General features: G+C 48.9%; 1 protein-coding gene across 1 annotated transcript in view; it reads left to right on the forward strand.

Moving 5' to 3' along the window:
- RPH3AL (rabphilin 3A like (without C2 domains)) overlaps nt 1–15,788 on the forward strand; it is a 120,484-nt gene that overhangs the window by 26,725 nt on the left and 77,971 nt on the right. Inside the window, exon 3 of the mRNA XM_048519385.1 lies at nt 6,834–6,920. Coding sequence (XP_048375342.1) covers nt 6,834–6,920 — 87 coding nt within the window. The remainder of the gene's footprint in view (nt 1–6,833; nt 6,921–15,788) is intronic.

The following is a 15,788-nucleotide window of genomic DNA, read 5'->3' on the forward strand; positions in this document are numbered from 1 at the left end:
ATTTGTAGCTTTTTAGAAGTTTTTTTAGTCAGCATTTTGCTTGATGGCCTACACTTTCTTTGCCATTCTTCTTGGCCACGGCATTTCATTTGCTAACCCCGCAGGCTCCTTCAAGCTCCACAGCGCTTTTAAATTACCAGGGAAGCCGATCCCCAAATGACAGGTCAGCCTGAGGTGTATGTGCGCGTGAAACTCATTTGCAGGATGGTTTGGGGGCTGGTAAAGAATTAAGAAAACAAGTGAGAGGGTGTTGGGGTTTTTTTGCATTTACTCAGAGTCTTTCGAGCGGCCAGCTCACATCTTTCCCTTCTTTCTCCTGTTGCTAGAAACGATCAGGTCACACAGCTTGGCGTAAAGAATGAGACTGAACTTTGAAATCTGTCTCTTTTGATACGAATGTCCATATTTTCCACTTGCCAGAAACTAGGGTTGACAACTCTGGACCGGGGAATGCCTGGAGATTTGGGAGCAGGGCCGCAGCGAGGGGGAACGGCGCCCGGGGCACGTGTGCGCCCTGCACCCCCGCCACACCCCCACACTGGCACGCCCCCAGGCCGTCCATCCCCGGCCCCCTTGGCGCTACGCCATTGTTTGGGAGTCGGGCCTAGAGAGGGCGGGGCTTGTGGAGGGGAGGAGCCTCATCAGATAGGGCAATCCTGTCCATCTTTGGCAGCCTAGGAACTTGGTGGCAGCGCGGTGTAAGAGTGGAAGACTTTAATCTGGAGAATCCACTCCCAAACTTGCCTGCAGTTGGAAGCCTAGCACAGCAGGGAGAAAAGTTCCACTCCGTCTCTTTGCTGGCCGGCTGGCTGGCTTTCTGTTATCAGGGAGATTTTTGCCGGAACGGAGGTTTAAAAAATGTGATCTTTCTCCTGCCACGTGAAACGAGGCGGTCCGTTCCACCACCTCATTCCCCTGAATGTGCGAACCAATCCTTCGTCTGTCACTAACAGGTTTATGGCAGCGTGGATGATTTAATTCCAACAATCCGCAGATTAATCCTTCTCTAAGTGAGGAACGTGGGAGAGGAGGCGGAGAACTTTGGACAAGCTGCTTCTTCTAAAGGGGGAGGGCATGGGATACCTTCAGAAACCAAGGCTTGTTACCGAGGAGCAGTGGTGGAGCTACAAGGGGACAGGGGGGTGCGCACCGCGCACCGAGCATACGCCTGGGGGGGGGGCAGAAAATCGCCTCCAACCCCTCCTCCTTTCCCTCGGTTGGATCTTGGCTGACGGTTGCACGCTACCTTTATACTCCCACCCCCCCTTTGGTGTAGGCCTTCTGTGGGAAATGTGGGGGGGTCACAAAGTAAGGATCTGACCCTATCTTAAATAACAGGCAGTGTCTACCAAGGCTAGTATTTACCACGCTGTGTTTCCCGGGGGAGGTTTTAATAACTATCACTTTAAGAACATGTAGATCCTAATTTGTGCAAAACCATGAAGCGAAATGTTTGGATTCCATCACAATATAGCAGAGGGGGGCAGGGGGCGGCGAGGTTTTTGGTGCTTAAAATGTATGAGCTCAGTTTAAATATTCCAAAAGTGCCCACAAGGGGGGAGTATTTGACTGTCGTTTCCTTGCCGGGGAAATGGTCGCTCTTGAAAGCTGAAAACAGAGGGAGAGAAAATGGGGCGTTGTGGCAGCGGTGGTTTTCAAGCAGAGAAAGGTCCTGAGCCTTACAAATAAGGGAGAGGGCCGGCAGCTAATGGCCTGAGGACAGCTGTGTCGCCACTTGTGATAGGGCAATCCTGTCCATCTTTGGCAGCAGAGGAACTTGGTGGCAGCGCGGTGTAAGAGCGGAAGACTCTAATCTGGAGAACTGAGTTCAGTTCCCTGCTCCTGCACATGAAGCCTGCTGGGTGACCTTGGGCCAGTCACAGTTCTCTCACAGCCCTTTCAGCCCACCTGGAGGCAGGCGATGACAAACCACCCTCAAACGTCTTTTGCCTTAAAAATCCAGTCAGCTGTGACTTGACGACACCCACAAATTAATAAATCTGGTCAACTTTAAAGTACCACAGGATGGCTACTTTAGTCTTTAGCAAGCCTTTATTGGCATAGACAACAGTACAACAATAATAAAAAATGGATTAAAAAGCATATACAATACAGGAAATAAATGTTAGGTCGAAGGAAATCTACTGGCGTTTAGTAATTTCCAGGAGAAAGTCTGCCACTATCATACAGAGAGAAGGATCAGGATTGTCCAATAAGTAGTGTAGTCTAATTAAATCGGGGAGATGGGGTAAATGTAAAGGAGTAAGATTCACATACTTGGATCTGATTTCCTTGAATCTGAGACAGTGTATTAATTGGTGGGCCAGAGATTCAACTGAGCCATCATTACACGGGCACAATCTTTTAGCCTTTTCTTGCTTATTAAATCTGCCATGTAACAAGGCAGAAGGCACAACATTAAATCTGGCGAGCATTATGGCTTTCCTTTGATCAGGGTTTATTAAGCAAATCAGGTAGTGTGCCAAGTGGCCCCTTTCAAATGGGAGAGAAAAATACAGGGGGGAGCATGTTTTGATGGCTACTTTGAAAAAAATTGTTGTGTGGATGGCTGGTGCTTCAGGCTTTGTCCAGAGACAGCCACTAGTTTAGACCTGGTGCGTGGCTGAGTCGTGGTGCCACGGACGAGAGGCTCTGGGGTGAGAGCAGGAAAGGGCAGAAAAAGACATGTGTTATATGCAGTTATGTGAAAGCTGTAGCACATTAATAAGTAGAGCACAAAATGTGAAGTCGAAGTTCTGTTGCTCCGCGTGGGGTGCATGCTGGCTAAGTAGGCCTGGGTTTTGTGTGATTGAGATGGCTTTAAAGGGGATTAGACAGATTCATGGAGGATGAGTGACTGAAGGGCAGTGGCGTATCTGCTGAAAATGGAGCCCGGGTCAAGGACGGATTTTGCTCCCCACACTCTGCACAAGCATCCAGCGGGCAAGGGGGTCCGTGCAGCTGCCCGGCCCTTCCCTTAACCCCACGTGGGGGAGAAACGGAGCCTCCCCTCCCCACTTTCCCAACCCCCACTCACCAGTTCTGCTCCTGCTCAGGAGAGACAAAAAGAGAGAGAGAAAGAGGGAGACAGAAAAAGAGGGAGCGAGAGAAAAGGGGGAGAGGGAGAAAGAGAGACAGAAAAAGGGGGAGAGAGAAAGAGACAAAAAGAGGGAGAGAAAGGAAGAAGGAGAGACAGAAAAAGGTGGGGAGAAAAAGAGACAAAAAGAGGGAGAGAAAGGAAGAAGGAGAGACAGAAAAAGGTGGGGAGAAAAAGAGACAAAAAGAGGGAGAGAAAGGAAGAAGGAGAGACAGAAAAAGAGACGGAGGGAGGGAGAAAGAGCAGAAAAAGGGACACAGAGAGGGAAACAGAGAGACAGAGGGAGAAAGAGAGAAAAAGAGGGAGTAGAGAGGGAGGGAGAAAGAGAGACCCAGTTCACATTTGCCCTTCTGGGAACAGGAGGAGAAGGAAGGGGCAGGCAGGCTCTGGGAGGTCCAGCATGTTGTGCTTGCCCATCTGCCACCCCTCCTGACCAGACAGGCAGTCTCTATGGTGGCCCAGCCTGCACTTGCCCTTCTGGGAGCAGGAGGAGAAGGAGGGAGGGGCAGGTGAGCTCCAAAGGGGCCAGCACACTGCGCTTGTCCAGCCACTGCCCTGATGGACCAGGTAGCCAAGGCAGCGAGACCTGCTTGAGCTCCCATTCTCCGGGGGTGGCGTGGCCGGCCTAGCCCAGCCCCCACTCACCCTTTAGGCCTGCAGAGTGTGAAGGGTGGCCAAATGTGCCCCCCACGTGACCTAGGCATGTGGCACTGGTTGAGCTAAGGTTTTTGTACTTTTAAAGTTATTGTTGAGGCCATATTGTTTTTGTTGACTCCCTTTTCCACTTACAGAGCTAGTTTACTGTTTTTCTTTGAAATACATATTCAAAAACATTTAACCTACTGATGCATCAATTAATGTAATTTTATTGATATCTATTTTTTATTTTTGAAATTTACCAATAGCTTCTGCATTTCCTACCCTCGACTTATACGCGAGTCAATAAGTTTTCCCAGTGTTTTGTGGTAAAATTAGGTGCCTCGACTTATATGCGGGTCGACTTATACACGAGTATATATGGTACCTGCTTTTTGAAAAAAAACACTTCAATGGGAGCTAATAGGAGATGGGGGCTACACATTTGAGGGTCTCCTAAAGATACTCTGAAAGTTTGATGCTGCTACCTTAACAATTGCACCCCTGACAGCAGGCACCCCCTTCCCAAAGGGGCAGGCCTAGATGTCTTCACTAGAAACATGCTGCAGTGAGGATGCTGGAACCTGGATGAAAAGGTGCCGATTCTTTTGAAACTTGGTTGTATCTAGATTAAATTTTCAGTGGGAATTCGGCCTAGGAGACTCAAAGGGCCTTACAATCTCCTTTCCCTTCCCCCCTCACAACAAACACCCTGTGAGGTAGGTGGGGCTGAGAGACCTCAGAAGAACTGTGACTAGCCCGAGGTCACCCAGCTGGCATGTGCTGGAGCGCACAGGCTAATCTAGTTCCCCAGATAAGCCTCCACAGCTCAAACGGCAGAGCGGGGAATCAAGCCCGGTTCCTCCAGATTAGAATGCACCTGCTCTTAACCACGACGCCACCGCTGCTCCTATAAGCTGGCGTCTGCGCGTGTGTAAGTGATGGAGTCCTTGTAAAAAAGTCATTCGTAGACGAATCGAAACCTTACAGCGGCTCTTGTCTGAAATAGCTGTGGGGAAAGGCTTAAAAACGAAACAGGGTTTTGGAAAGAGCTTTTGGAATTACCATCTGCGTTTTTTCCCCGGGGGGAAAAAATGGAATAGATAACTGCCCCGCAGCGGACTGGACCTGTTTTCTAAAGCTACAGTATTCCCAAGCAGGTGCTACCTTGCCCCTCTGTTATGTTGCAGGGCACAGACTCCTCTGGGTCGGCCTGTTTTGACATCTCTACTAGCCCATCTAGCCTCAATCAATAGCTCTTAGTACCATCTGTGGCTGGCGCAGTTCAATCCGACGCCTTAATTTCTCCTCCCAGCTACCGCTGGCGTACCAGAATAGTGCTGTTCTCTCATTAGGAAGATTGATTTCTGTGGAGCCCTGGCGGCCTCTCGCCTTGCATCTCATTTGAAATACTTCTTAATTTGCCTCCCTCAGGCGTGTGCGTTTGCTTTGGGCTTTTCCTCGGAACTGGGAAAGAGCGGGTTCACCCTGGAAGCTGTTGTTACCCATTTGGACCCCGAGAAGTCGGCGAGGCCTAGCAGTTGTGGGGCTTGGGGGAAATGCCAGAAAGGGTCATGCTGACTAGAAGCCGGGGGGGGGGGGGGGGGTGCTCTCTCGATTGGCAGCGCTGCCTCTGGCCTTCTATATTCCAGGAGCCCTGTATTGTTCATGCAAAGGACTCTGGGAATAATGTTTCATGGGCCTGCCCCATTCTCTTAAGTCCCCCACTGACCATGCCTCCATTTTTCTAACTGATATAGCAGTGTATCTGTTTTGCCCCCGTGATGCACAAGAGAGCCTGCATGGTGGTTAAAGCGTAGGATCTGGGCAGTGGTGGGATCCAAAAATTGTAGTAACAGGTTCCCATGGTGGTGGGATTCAAACTGCGGCGTAGCACCAATGGGGCTGGGCGGAGCACGATGGGAGCGTGGCCGGACATTCCGGGGGCGGGGCATTCCTGGGCGGGGCTGTGGCAAGGACGCAGCCGCTGCGCCGGTCCTTGGGCGGGAAATGAATGCACGCAGGCGCAGGGAGCCATGCACGCCGGTGCACCTCCTGCTAGACTGCTTCAAGTTCTGCGCGCTACTGCTGAGGAGGAGGAGGGGTGTAACTAAGGCACAAATCCCGTGGCAAAATCACCAATTAGTAACCCCCTCTCGGCACACACAAATAATTAGTAACCTACTCTCGGGAACCTGTGAGAACCTGCTGGATTCCACCTCTGGATCTGGGATATTCAGGCTCGAATCCCTACTCTGCTGTGGAAACTTGCTCTGTTGCCCTGGCAAGTATTTGGATGGAAAGACCTCCAAAGAATATCAGGGATATTGCTGGGAAGCCAGCAAGAGACTAGGATAGGTCAAATGGGGAGGCCTTCCTGGTGATCCCTTCTGCTGTCGAGGCGCATAGGGAGGGGACTCGCAGGAGGGCTTTTTTATGGTAGGTCCCAAGCTGTGGTACAGCCGCCCTGCAGAAATTTGCCAAGCTCTGACACTGTATGGATTTCGGCGCGTGGTTAAATCCTTCCCCTTTACCCAGGCCTTCAACATGTAACCTCCAGGATCCCCTGCATTGAGACCAGCTGAAGGGTGGGGGAAAGGTGGGGATTTTTAATGATGTTTTTATGGACTGTTTTTAAAGGTTGTCTTTTTCTGCATCTTCCCACTTTCATACTGCCAAGCGCTCATTTCGTACTGCCAAGCGCTCATTTCTCTACACCAAGGACCAATTCTGCACTACCCTTGGAGCACCAGGCCTGTCATTCAAGCCCTCTCAGTTCTGAGCTTGCCCTTCTCCTTGGCCACCTAGTTGTCCATGCTGAGTGAGCTTTGATGAGGATCATTCAAGCACAGTCTCCCCCAGATCTGTATCGGAAGCCCAGTTAGGCAAGGAATGTGTGTGGCTTCTGACTGCTTTGGATCTGCTCTGCAGTATGCAGTATTTTGCATTGGCTTCCTTCCGTCGCTTGAGCCTATGAACCTGGTATTCCAGTGCCTTGCATAGCAGCCCTGAGAGCCGGCAGCCACCCGTGGGTCCTCTATCTTTCGTACCTTCTGCACTTTGAATGATTCTGATTTTCTCGCCTCTCCTTGTTTTCCAGAAAGTCTGCACCAAGTGCGGCATTGAAACCCTGAGCACCTCGAAACGGCCCCTCTGGTTGTGCAAGATCTGCAGCGAGCAGAGGGAGGTGAGTTGATGGTGGAGGGGAATCCCTGGCATTTGCAAAATGTCCCCCTTCCTTTTTTTGTTTAGCTAGAGCCATTGAGATATATTGGGGCCTGCTGGAGCCTGGAATCAAGGGTTGGAGCCAAGGTCACACCTGCATTTGCTGTTATCTGTAGCCTGAGGGCCTTTCTGTTTTCTGTGGCTTGCTTGTAACAAGTGAAGTGTGCAAACCTTTTCCCTCTCTCCCATTTCCTGGGAGCAGCAGTGGCGTAGGAGGTTAAGAGCTCGTGTATCTAATCTGGAGGAACTGGGTTTGATTCCCTGCTCTGCCGCCTGAGCTGTGGAGGCTTATCTGGGGAATTCAGATTAGCCTGGGCACTTTCACACACACCAGCTGGGTGACCTTGGGCTAGTCACAGCTTCTCGGAGTTCTCTCAGCCCCACCTACCCCACAGGGTGTTTGTTGTGAGGGGGGAAGGGCAAGGAGGTTGTAAGCCCCTTTGAGTCTCCTGCAGGAGAGAAAGTGGGGATATAAATCCAAACTCCTCCTCCTCCTCCTCCTCTTCTTCTTCTTCTTCTTCTTCTACTTCTTCTTCTACTTCTTCCTCTTCCTCTTCCTCCTCCTCCTCCTCCTCCTTCTTCTTCCTGGAGAAGGGAGTATGTCTGTCACTGGCCTTGGGCAAACCCTTAACAATACTTTTTGAAATCTCCTGTGTGTTTTGTTTAGAAAAAAGCTGTTGGGGTGTTTATTTAATCAAGAAAGTGTCTCTCTCTCTGTGTGACAGACAGACAGACAGACAGACAGACAGACACACACACACACACACACACACACATCCATCCATCCATCCATCCATCCATCCATACATACATACATACATACATACATACAGTGGTGGGATCCAAAAAATTTAGTAACAGGTTCCCTTGGTGGTGGGATTCAAACAGTGGCATAGCGCCAATGGGGCTGGATGGGGCACGACGGGGGCGTGGCTGGGCATTCCGGGGGCGGGGCATTCCTGGGCAGGGCTGTGGCAAGGACGCAGCCGCTGTGCCGGTCCTTGGGCGGGAAACGAAAGCACGCAGGCGCAGGCTGCCACGCACGCCGGTGCACCTCCTGCTAGACTGCTTCAAGTTCTGCGCGCTACTGCTGAGAGGAGGGGCGTAACTACGGCAAAAATCATGTGGCAAAATCACTAATTAGTAACCCCCTCTCGGCACACACAAATAATTAGTGACCTGCTCTCGGGAACCTGTGAGAACCTGCTGGATCCCACCTCTGCATTTAGGGGTTTATAGGCTGTTGCTGGACCCTTGACTTTTACTCAGAAACAGACTAACAGCCACCAAAGTTCTTTCAAAATTGAGGAAACTATATCTTTGTTTTGATTCTTGAGTTTGAAAAAATAGCCACAAAAATAGAGAGGGGAATTTAATCTTGACTGCAAAAACAGGTCTTTGGCCCACATCGTACACTGAAACTTGAAATCCCCCTTGCCCCAGACTGGCAGGATCATATCACGTCTAAACATTTTCATTTACAGTGCTTGGTTGTTAGCTAATGAGAAAGCAGCCAGTCCGCGGCTCTTCTATCAACAGTTTTCCAAGTGAATGGTGTCGCACCCTAGATTAAGCTTCCCTTTTGACTTCTGTAAAGTTCTTTATTTGGTTTTGTCTGAAGGGCCATTTTCTTTCTCTCTGTGGTGCATTTGACTTCTCCACAGTCTCAGGATAATTGCCTCCTTTTAAAATACTTCCTAGAAGGACAATAAAAAAAAAAAATCATGATCGCCGAGTGGAAGATGGCATTAAAATGTCACCGGTGCTCCGAGCGTCATAAACAGTAGCCAGCGTGCAGTAACCTTCAGTTCTTTTACCGCAGCCAATGTACTAATTCTTTCATTCTTCCCTTTATCTCCCTTTTCTTAAGGCTCAGTTCTGTTTCTTTTCTTTTTGGGCCATGGGAGGTGTAATATGAGCGAGAGAGAAAATTACTGAGCTGAAGGAAGCGCGGTCACCTTCATTCTCCAAATCTGAACCCTTTCATCCGATGCAGTTTTATTGCTGTTTTCCTCTTAACTGCGCTTAAGAAATCAAGAATTTTGAAAGGAAGGAAGGATTGCTCACACTTTCCCCTTTAGACTAAATCCCCCCTTCTTGCCTTAACCACAGTGGCCGGAAACATTGGTGCTGCAGTTTAATACTTATTCAGATTTGTAGGAAGCCAGGATTTGATGCCACCGTGGTGCTGGTGGAACGTTCTGTCAAGTCAGGCCTGATTTTTAAGGCCTGAAACTTCTGATGCGGGTCGTCTTATACACCCAGTCGTCTTATATGCCGGTATAGGTATATTCTCCTGAGTTTCCATTTTTCTGTCTCTGTATATCAACCAGATCCAGGTTGTCTATCAAATCACAAAAAGTTTTGGGCAATTTACCTTGTGAATTTTAATGTTATTTCCAAACACCAATCTACTTGTGGCAAAATTCCTCCACTCCAGTCTCCCAACGGACACCAACGTTAATGGGAAAAGTCTATAAGCTTATTAATAAGATGTTTATAAAATACCCCTTTCTCCTCATTTGGAGCATAGATTCTCAGCACTATAGCTTTAACCCCAAGTAAGTTAACTTCCACTCCCATATATCTACCATTCCCTTCAGCCAATACCAACTTTGGATCTAATTGTGATTTAATCTATAACATCAGTCTATTTTTCCTTCTTAATACGAGCTCAGATAAATCCTTCATCTAAAGATTTGTGGAACAAATATTTTACATCTTTTTTTCTGCTGTGGGTATCTTGTAGACAAGTTATGTCTCGTTTTATCTTTTTTCAAATGATGACATATTTTCCTCCTCTTTGTGGAGCATCGGTTCCATTTGTATTGCACATTAAATATTTGTCACCCATAATTGGGTTCCAAGATACTAACTGTCTTTATCCTCCAGTCTAGTTTATCCTTTTTCTTTTCCTTGTTGTAATTGCCCTGTTTTTGATTGATCTTGGTCTGAATTCTCTGGAGATGTTGTGTCTTTGAACACTTTTTAAAACCATTCAAGGAAGTCGCCCGTCTTTTGGATCACGTTCAGTCCGAATCTGCGTGGTTAGAAGACAAAAGCTAACACCTCCCAATTTCCCCCCAACAAAACGTATTCTTCTCCTGCGTTAACTTTTCAGTCAGGAAGGCGTATTCTTTTCTTTTACTCAAGATTCTGATCGGTATGTGTCTTTCGAAACAATTATGCCCGCGCTATCTATTTTCAATCTTGTGCCAAAATGCTGCTGTAAAATCTCCTTCCTTACAAAGCGAACCAGGGTACCTCTTGGGACTTTTCTCATTAGAGCAAATGCAGAATTTCGCCTGCAGGCTTTATCAACTTCAATGGAAGGCTGCGTGCTTTTAGACTGTGCAAATGCAAACCCTCCCCCCCCCCTCAAAAACCTGATACCTGTCACTTGTGTTTTTGAGCGGGTGCTGTCGAAGGAAAGGGCGACTTGTACAGAGGCACAACAATCATCCTCTTTTCAAGGTCAAACTCTTCTACTGTCTCTTTGCTTTGGGGGTGATAGCATGAGCGACTCCCACTCCCGGAGAAGAGAGACAGCCCATGCGCCTACCGTGTTTCAACCAATAAAAACATACTCATGAAAATCTGCCAAATGTGGACTAGGAGTAGGCTGCTAACACTAGATTGAGAAACACCTGGAGATTTTGGGGGTGAAGAGGAGGGACTTCAATGGGATATAATTCCATAGAGCAGGGGTAAGCAACCTGTGGCTCCCCAGATGTTCATGGACTACAGTTCCCATCAGCCCCTGCCAGCATGGGAATTGTAGTCCATGAATTATCAGCAGAGTCTAAAGCAGAGTCACTCTGGTAAGATGAGAAGGTCTATATTCCTGCACTCACTGCAACCTTCTAGCACGCTTGGAAAAGAATACTCTCCACGCAAGATGTTCTTTCCATAGGAAGGCTTTTACTTTAGCAGTTGCAAGGTTACACAAGTCTATTCTATGCAAGACTATAATACTGTACAGAACTCTTTAGCAAGAGCAAAGTTCAACACACACAGAACTCAACTCAGACTCTATGCTTTTCCCCGCCCCGGCATCAGTCTCTCATTGGTCTAGAGTTACAGTTGAACTCACCAATCATGTTAAAGGTTAACTGCTTCTTCGCCCTTAGACTGACTGTCTCCGGCCTTTGCTGTGTTGGCAAACTTCTGCTAACTTGAAATGACCCTTTGGTGAACCTTTACTTTTTTTATATCATGACATGAACATCTGGAGAGCCACAGGTTGCAGACCCCTGCCATAGAGTCTACCTCCCAAAGCAGCCATGTTCTCCAGGTAGGCTGACCTCTGTCACCTGGAAATCAGGTATAATAGTGGGAGATTTCCAGCCACCACAGGGATGTTGGCAACACTGAACTTGGGGGCACCTGCGGGACTTGTTCTCTGGCGTCCAGTGGCCAAACATTTCCTCAAGTGACCTTGGGCCGGTCACTGTCTTTTAGCTTCACTGATCTCCTGGGATAACTGGGAACCAAGCAGGAAAATGCCAGCCCCAACTCACCCCAGTTCCTGAGAGGAGGGGCGGCAATAAAACCTGATAGGCAGAGGTGGGATCCAGCAGGTTCTCACAGGTTCCCGAGAGTAGGTCACTAATTATTTGTGTGTGCCGAGAGGGGGTTACTAATTGGTGATTTTGCCACGGGATTTTTGCCTTAGTCACGCCCCTCCTCTCAGCAGTAGCGCGCAGAACTTGAAGCAGTCTAGCAGGAGGTGCACCAGCGTGCGTGGCAGCCTGCGCCTGCGTGCATTCGTTTCCCGCCCAAGGACCGGCTCAGTGGCTGTGTCCTTGCCACAGCCCCGCCCAGGAATGCCAGGCCATGCCCCTGTCGTGCCCAGCCCAGCCCCATTGGCGCTACACCACAGTTTGAATCCCACCACCTTGGGAACCTGTTACTAAAATGTTTGGATCCCACAACTGCTGATAGGTCATTGAGGCACTTTCCCCTTGTGCCAGGAGCCAGTTTTGACCTTTTTAAAACAACGTAGGGCTGTACCTCCATAGGATTTCCCTCAGGAAAGCGGAACAGACATTTGTGGGATGGACAAGATTTTGCGGGCATTTAAAAGGGCATCGTCTGAACTTAAAGAAGTCACACTTTATCAAGAGTAAGAAATGCAATAGCAGGAGGCAACATCAGGAGAAGAAGAAGAGGAAGAAGAGGAAGAAAAGGAATAATAATAAGAGCTGAATTTATTATTATTATTATTATTATTATTATTATTATTATTACTACTACTACTATTATTATTATTATTATTTATTCAATTTAATAGACCACCCTGCCCCCGAAGGGCTCACTTTATATCCCCCTTTCTCTCCTATAGGAGACTCAAAGGGGCTGACAAGCTCCTTTCCCTTCCCCACTCACAACAACCACCCTGTGAGGTAGGTGGGGCTGAGCAAGCTCCAAAGAACTGTGACTAGCCCAAGGTCACCCAGCTGGCATGTGTGGGAGTGCACAGGCTAATCTGAATTCCCCAGATAAGCTTCCACAGCTCAAGCGACAGAGCGGGGAATCAAACCCGGTTCGTCCAGAGTAGAGTACACCCGCTCTTAACCACTATGCCACACTCTTGGGTAGCAGGAGCAGATTGTGAGGGTCCCACTCTTTGACTAGAATTCTACGAACCCGGAGGGTCGGTGAATGCTTCCAGCTTCCAGTAATAAGAATTGGATGCCTGCAGCGCAGTCATAATGCAGGTGTTCAAAACTCTTTCAATACAAGCTGGGCTAATCAGCCCTAGATGCCGGGAAGTAAAAATAATCGAAAGGTCAGTTGCAGAGTTGCAAATTTAGGCCCAAACCATCTAAAGTTCAGCGCATTCTCCAACAGCAGTTGTCGTCTGTGGCTTCCCTCAGGCCAAATTTGCCATTTCCCCCATAATTTTTGTGCTAGGAGTTTTAGAAGGCAGAACAGGCAACCTCATCCAAGCCTGGAGGCGGTGGCACACAGTGCCAATGTGTCGGTGTTCCACCCCCTTCATGAGGCTTTCCGGCAGCGCAGGGAGCAAGAAACAGCTCCAAACCCCTCCTGCTGGTGGAAAGCTCCCTCAGGCTTGCAGGATCTGTGCCACCAAAAGCTGTGCCCCGGTTCTAAACCCCAGGCCTACCCCCACCACTCTGGGGTCTGATCAGGAACGCTTTGCAAGGTTTGGTTATTTTTGGGGTGAACAGAAGACGCGGCAACCACGGGTTTGCAGGTCTGATGTCTTCCGTTTTGCCTTCCTTGTTGTTTGGATCTCTCCCAAGGTGCCAGCATGGTGTAGTGGTTAAGAGCAGGTGCACTCTAATCTGGAGAACTGGGTTTGATTCCCTGCTCTGCCACTTATGCTGTGGAGGCTTATCTGGGGAACTAGATTAGCTTGTGCACTCCAACACATGCCAGCTGGGTGACCTTGGGCAAATCACAGCTCCACAGAGCCCCACCTACCTCACAGGGTGTTTGTTGTGGGTGGGGAGGAAGGGAAAGGAGATTGTCAGCCCCTTTGAGTCTCCTTACAGGAGAGAAAGGGGAGGGATATAAACCCAAACTCTTCTTCTTCTTCCTTCCCCTCTCCCCCTTTCACACCTTACACCTTCCTCCGATTTCACACGTCTGTTTGGAGCGCCTCGAATGAGGCCTGAAATGTTGCAGTGGATGTTCCAGGCTCAGCTCTTGACGCAGCTGCCAAATTTGGCCTTGCCGAATAAATAGCTGGATTTGTCATCCGGGGCCCTTTTCTGCTTCCGTCAGAAATGCCGAAGCCTTGCATGCAGAGCATCCGGGTAGGTCGTGTGTGTGTGTGTGGGGGGGTGCTTGTGGAACAGAGGCAGATGTTGGGGTGACTTGTGATTCATCCAGGGCTTTTCTGAGACAGTACTCCCCAATACTGAGTCCCAGCACATTTTCACCTGTGTCCCCTTTTGCACCAGGGCATCCTGCTCAGCCAGGGAAAGAGAGAATGGGTCCTCAGCGACTTCCTGGTAGGGATCTGCAGCAGTGGTGGGATCCAAAAATTTTAGTAACAGGTTCCCATGGTGGTGGGATTCAAACAGTGGCGTAGCGCCAATGGGGCTGGGCGGGGCACGACGGGGGCGTAGCCGGGCATTCTGGGGGCTGGGCATTAATAATTTCTCTGTTACTGTAAAAAAACTCTTACTGTAAAAAAAAAGTTCCTAATTTCCAGCTGGTATCTTCCTGTCCATAATTTAAGCTCATTATGGCAAGTCCTATCGTCTGCTGCCAACAGAAACAACCACTTCTCCTCGAATTGACTGCCTGTCCAATACTTAATACTTTCAAATACTTAATTTTGTTTCTAGAAATCAAAAGAAGGATACTTTCCTTAAACCAGGAACTTGACCATATTTCTAAAACATGTTTTTAAACAGCCCAACAGGGACAATTATCTCCCGATTTCTACCTTCGCTAACCAGCCACATAGAAAACAACTAATGTTTATGATTTTTGGACCTAATGGGATTTCTAATGGAAAAGCGGACCCAATTAGTAACCCCCTCTCGGCACGCACAAATAATTAGTAACCCACTCTCGGGAACTGGTGAGAACCTGCTGGATCCCACCTCTGGTCTGCAGAGAGAGGGGGAAATTCCTAGTCCTCAGGACAACCTTTCATGTGTGTATTAGTACCTTTTTGTCCACAGAAAGAGCACTAAATCTGTCAGAGGGCTGGCATCACAAACCTTGGCTTGACAGAAGAAAAACAAGAGCAGGTTTTTAATCCCTTATTTTTTCTAACAAAAGGAGTCTCAAAGTGACTCACAAGCACCTCCCCCCCCCCCACCCAGCAGGCACCTCGTGCCATAGGTGGGGCTGAGAGAGTTCTGAGAGAACCGTGACTAGCCCAAGGTCACCCAGCAGACTTTGTGTGGGCCAGTGGGGAATTGAACTGGTTCTCCTGATTAGAGCCCCGCAGCTCACGTGGAGGGATGAGGAATCGCACCCAGTTCTCCAGAGTCCGCCGCTCTTAACCACCATGCCACCTGCCTCTCAACTTTTCACTGGCCCTGTCAGCATGTTGGATTTGACATCTAGTACTAATATCTGCAGTGGCGTAGGAGGTTAAGAGCTCGTGTATCTAATCTGGAGGAACCGGGTTTGATTCCCAGCTCTTCCGCCTGAGCTGTGGAGGTTTATCTGGGGAATTCAGATTAGCCTGGGCACTCCCACACACGCCAGCTGGGTGACCTTGGGCTAGTCACAGCTTCTTGGAGATCTCTCAGCCCCACCTACCTCACAGGGTGTTTGTTGTGAGGGGAGAAGGGCAAGGAGATTGTACGCCCCTTTGAGTCTCCTGCAGGAGAGAAAGGGGGGATATAAATCCAAACTCTTCTTCTTCTTCTTCTGTAGTAGTAGAATGTATGGACTCCCCCCTCCCCCCCAGTTCTCTAGATTAGAGTCTGCAGCAGAGCCGTAGCAAGAAGGAACTGCGTCATTTACGTTGTCTTTCTGAGGTCATTGCACAGCTGACCACCTCTCCCCGCTCCTGAGGTTTGTGTGGTGCACACTGGGGTTGTCATAATGATAGACCGCCTCTTAGGGTTACCGTTCTCCAGGTGGGGCCTGGAATTTTCCCAAAATTGCAACAGATCTCCAGACTACAAAGATAATTTTCTGCTGAGAAAACGGCTGCTTTCCCTGTTGAGCATCCTCCCCTCCCCAGACTATGCCTTCCCTCGGCTCTGCCCCTAAATATCCAGGAATTTGTATTGTCGAAGGCTTTCACGGCCGGAATCACTGGGGTGCTGTGGTTTCCGGGCTGTATGGCCGTGTTCTAGCAGCATTCTCTCCTGACGTTTCGCCTGCATCT

This window comes from Sphaerodactylus townsendi, linkage group LG16 (genome assembly GCF_021028975.2).
Source record: "Sphaerodactylus townsendi isolate TG3544 linkage group LG16, MPM_Stown_v2.3, whole genome shotgun sequence".
Lineage (NCBI taxonomy): Eukaryota > Metazoa > Chordata > Lepidosauria > Squamata > Sphaerodactylidae > Sphaerodactylus > Sphaerodactylus townsendi.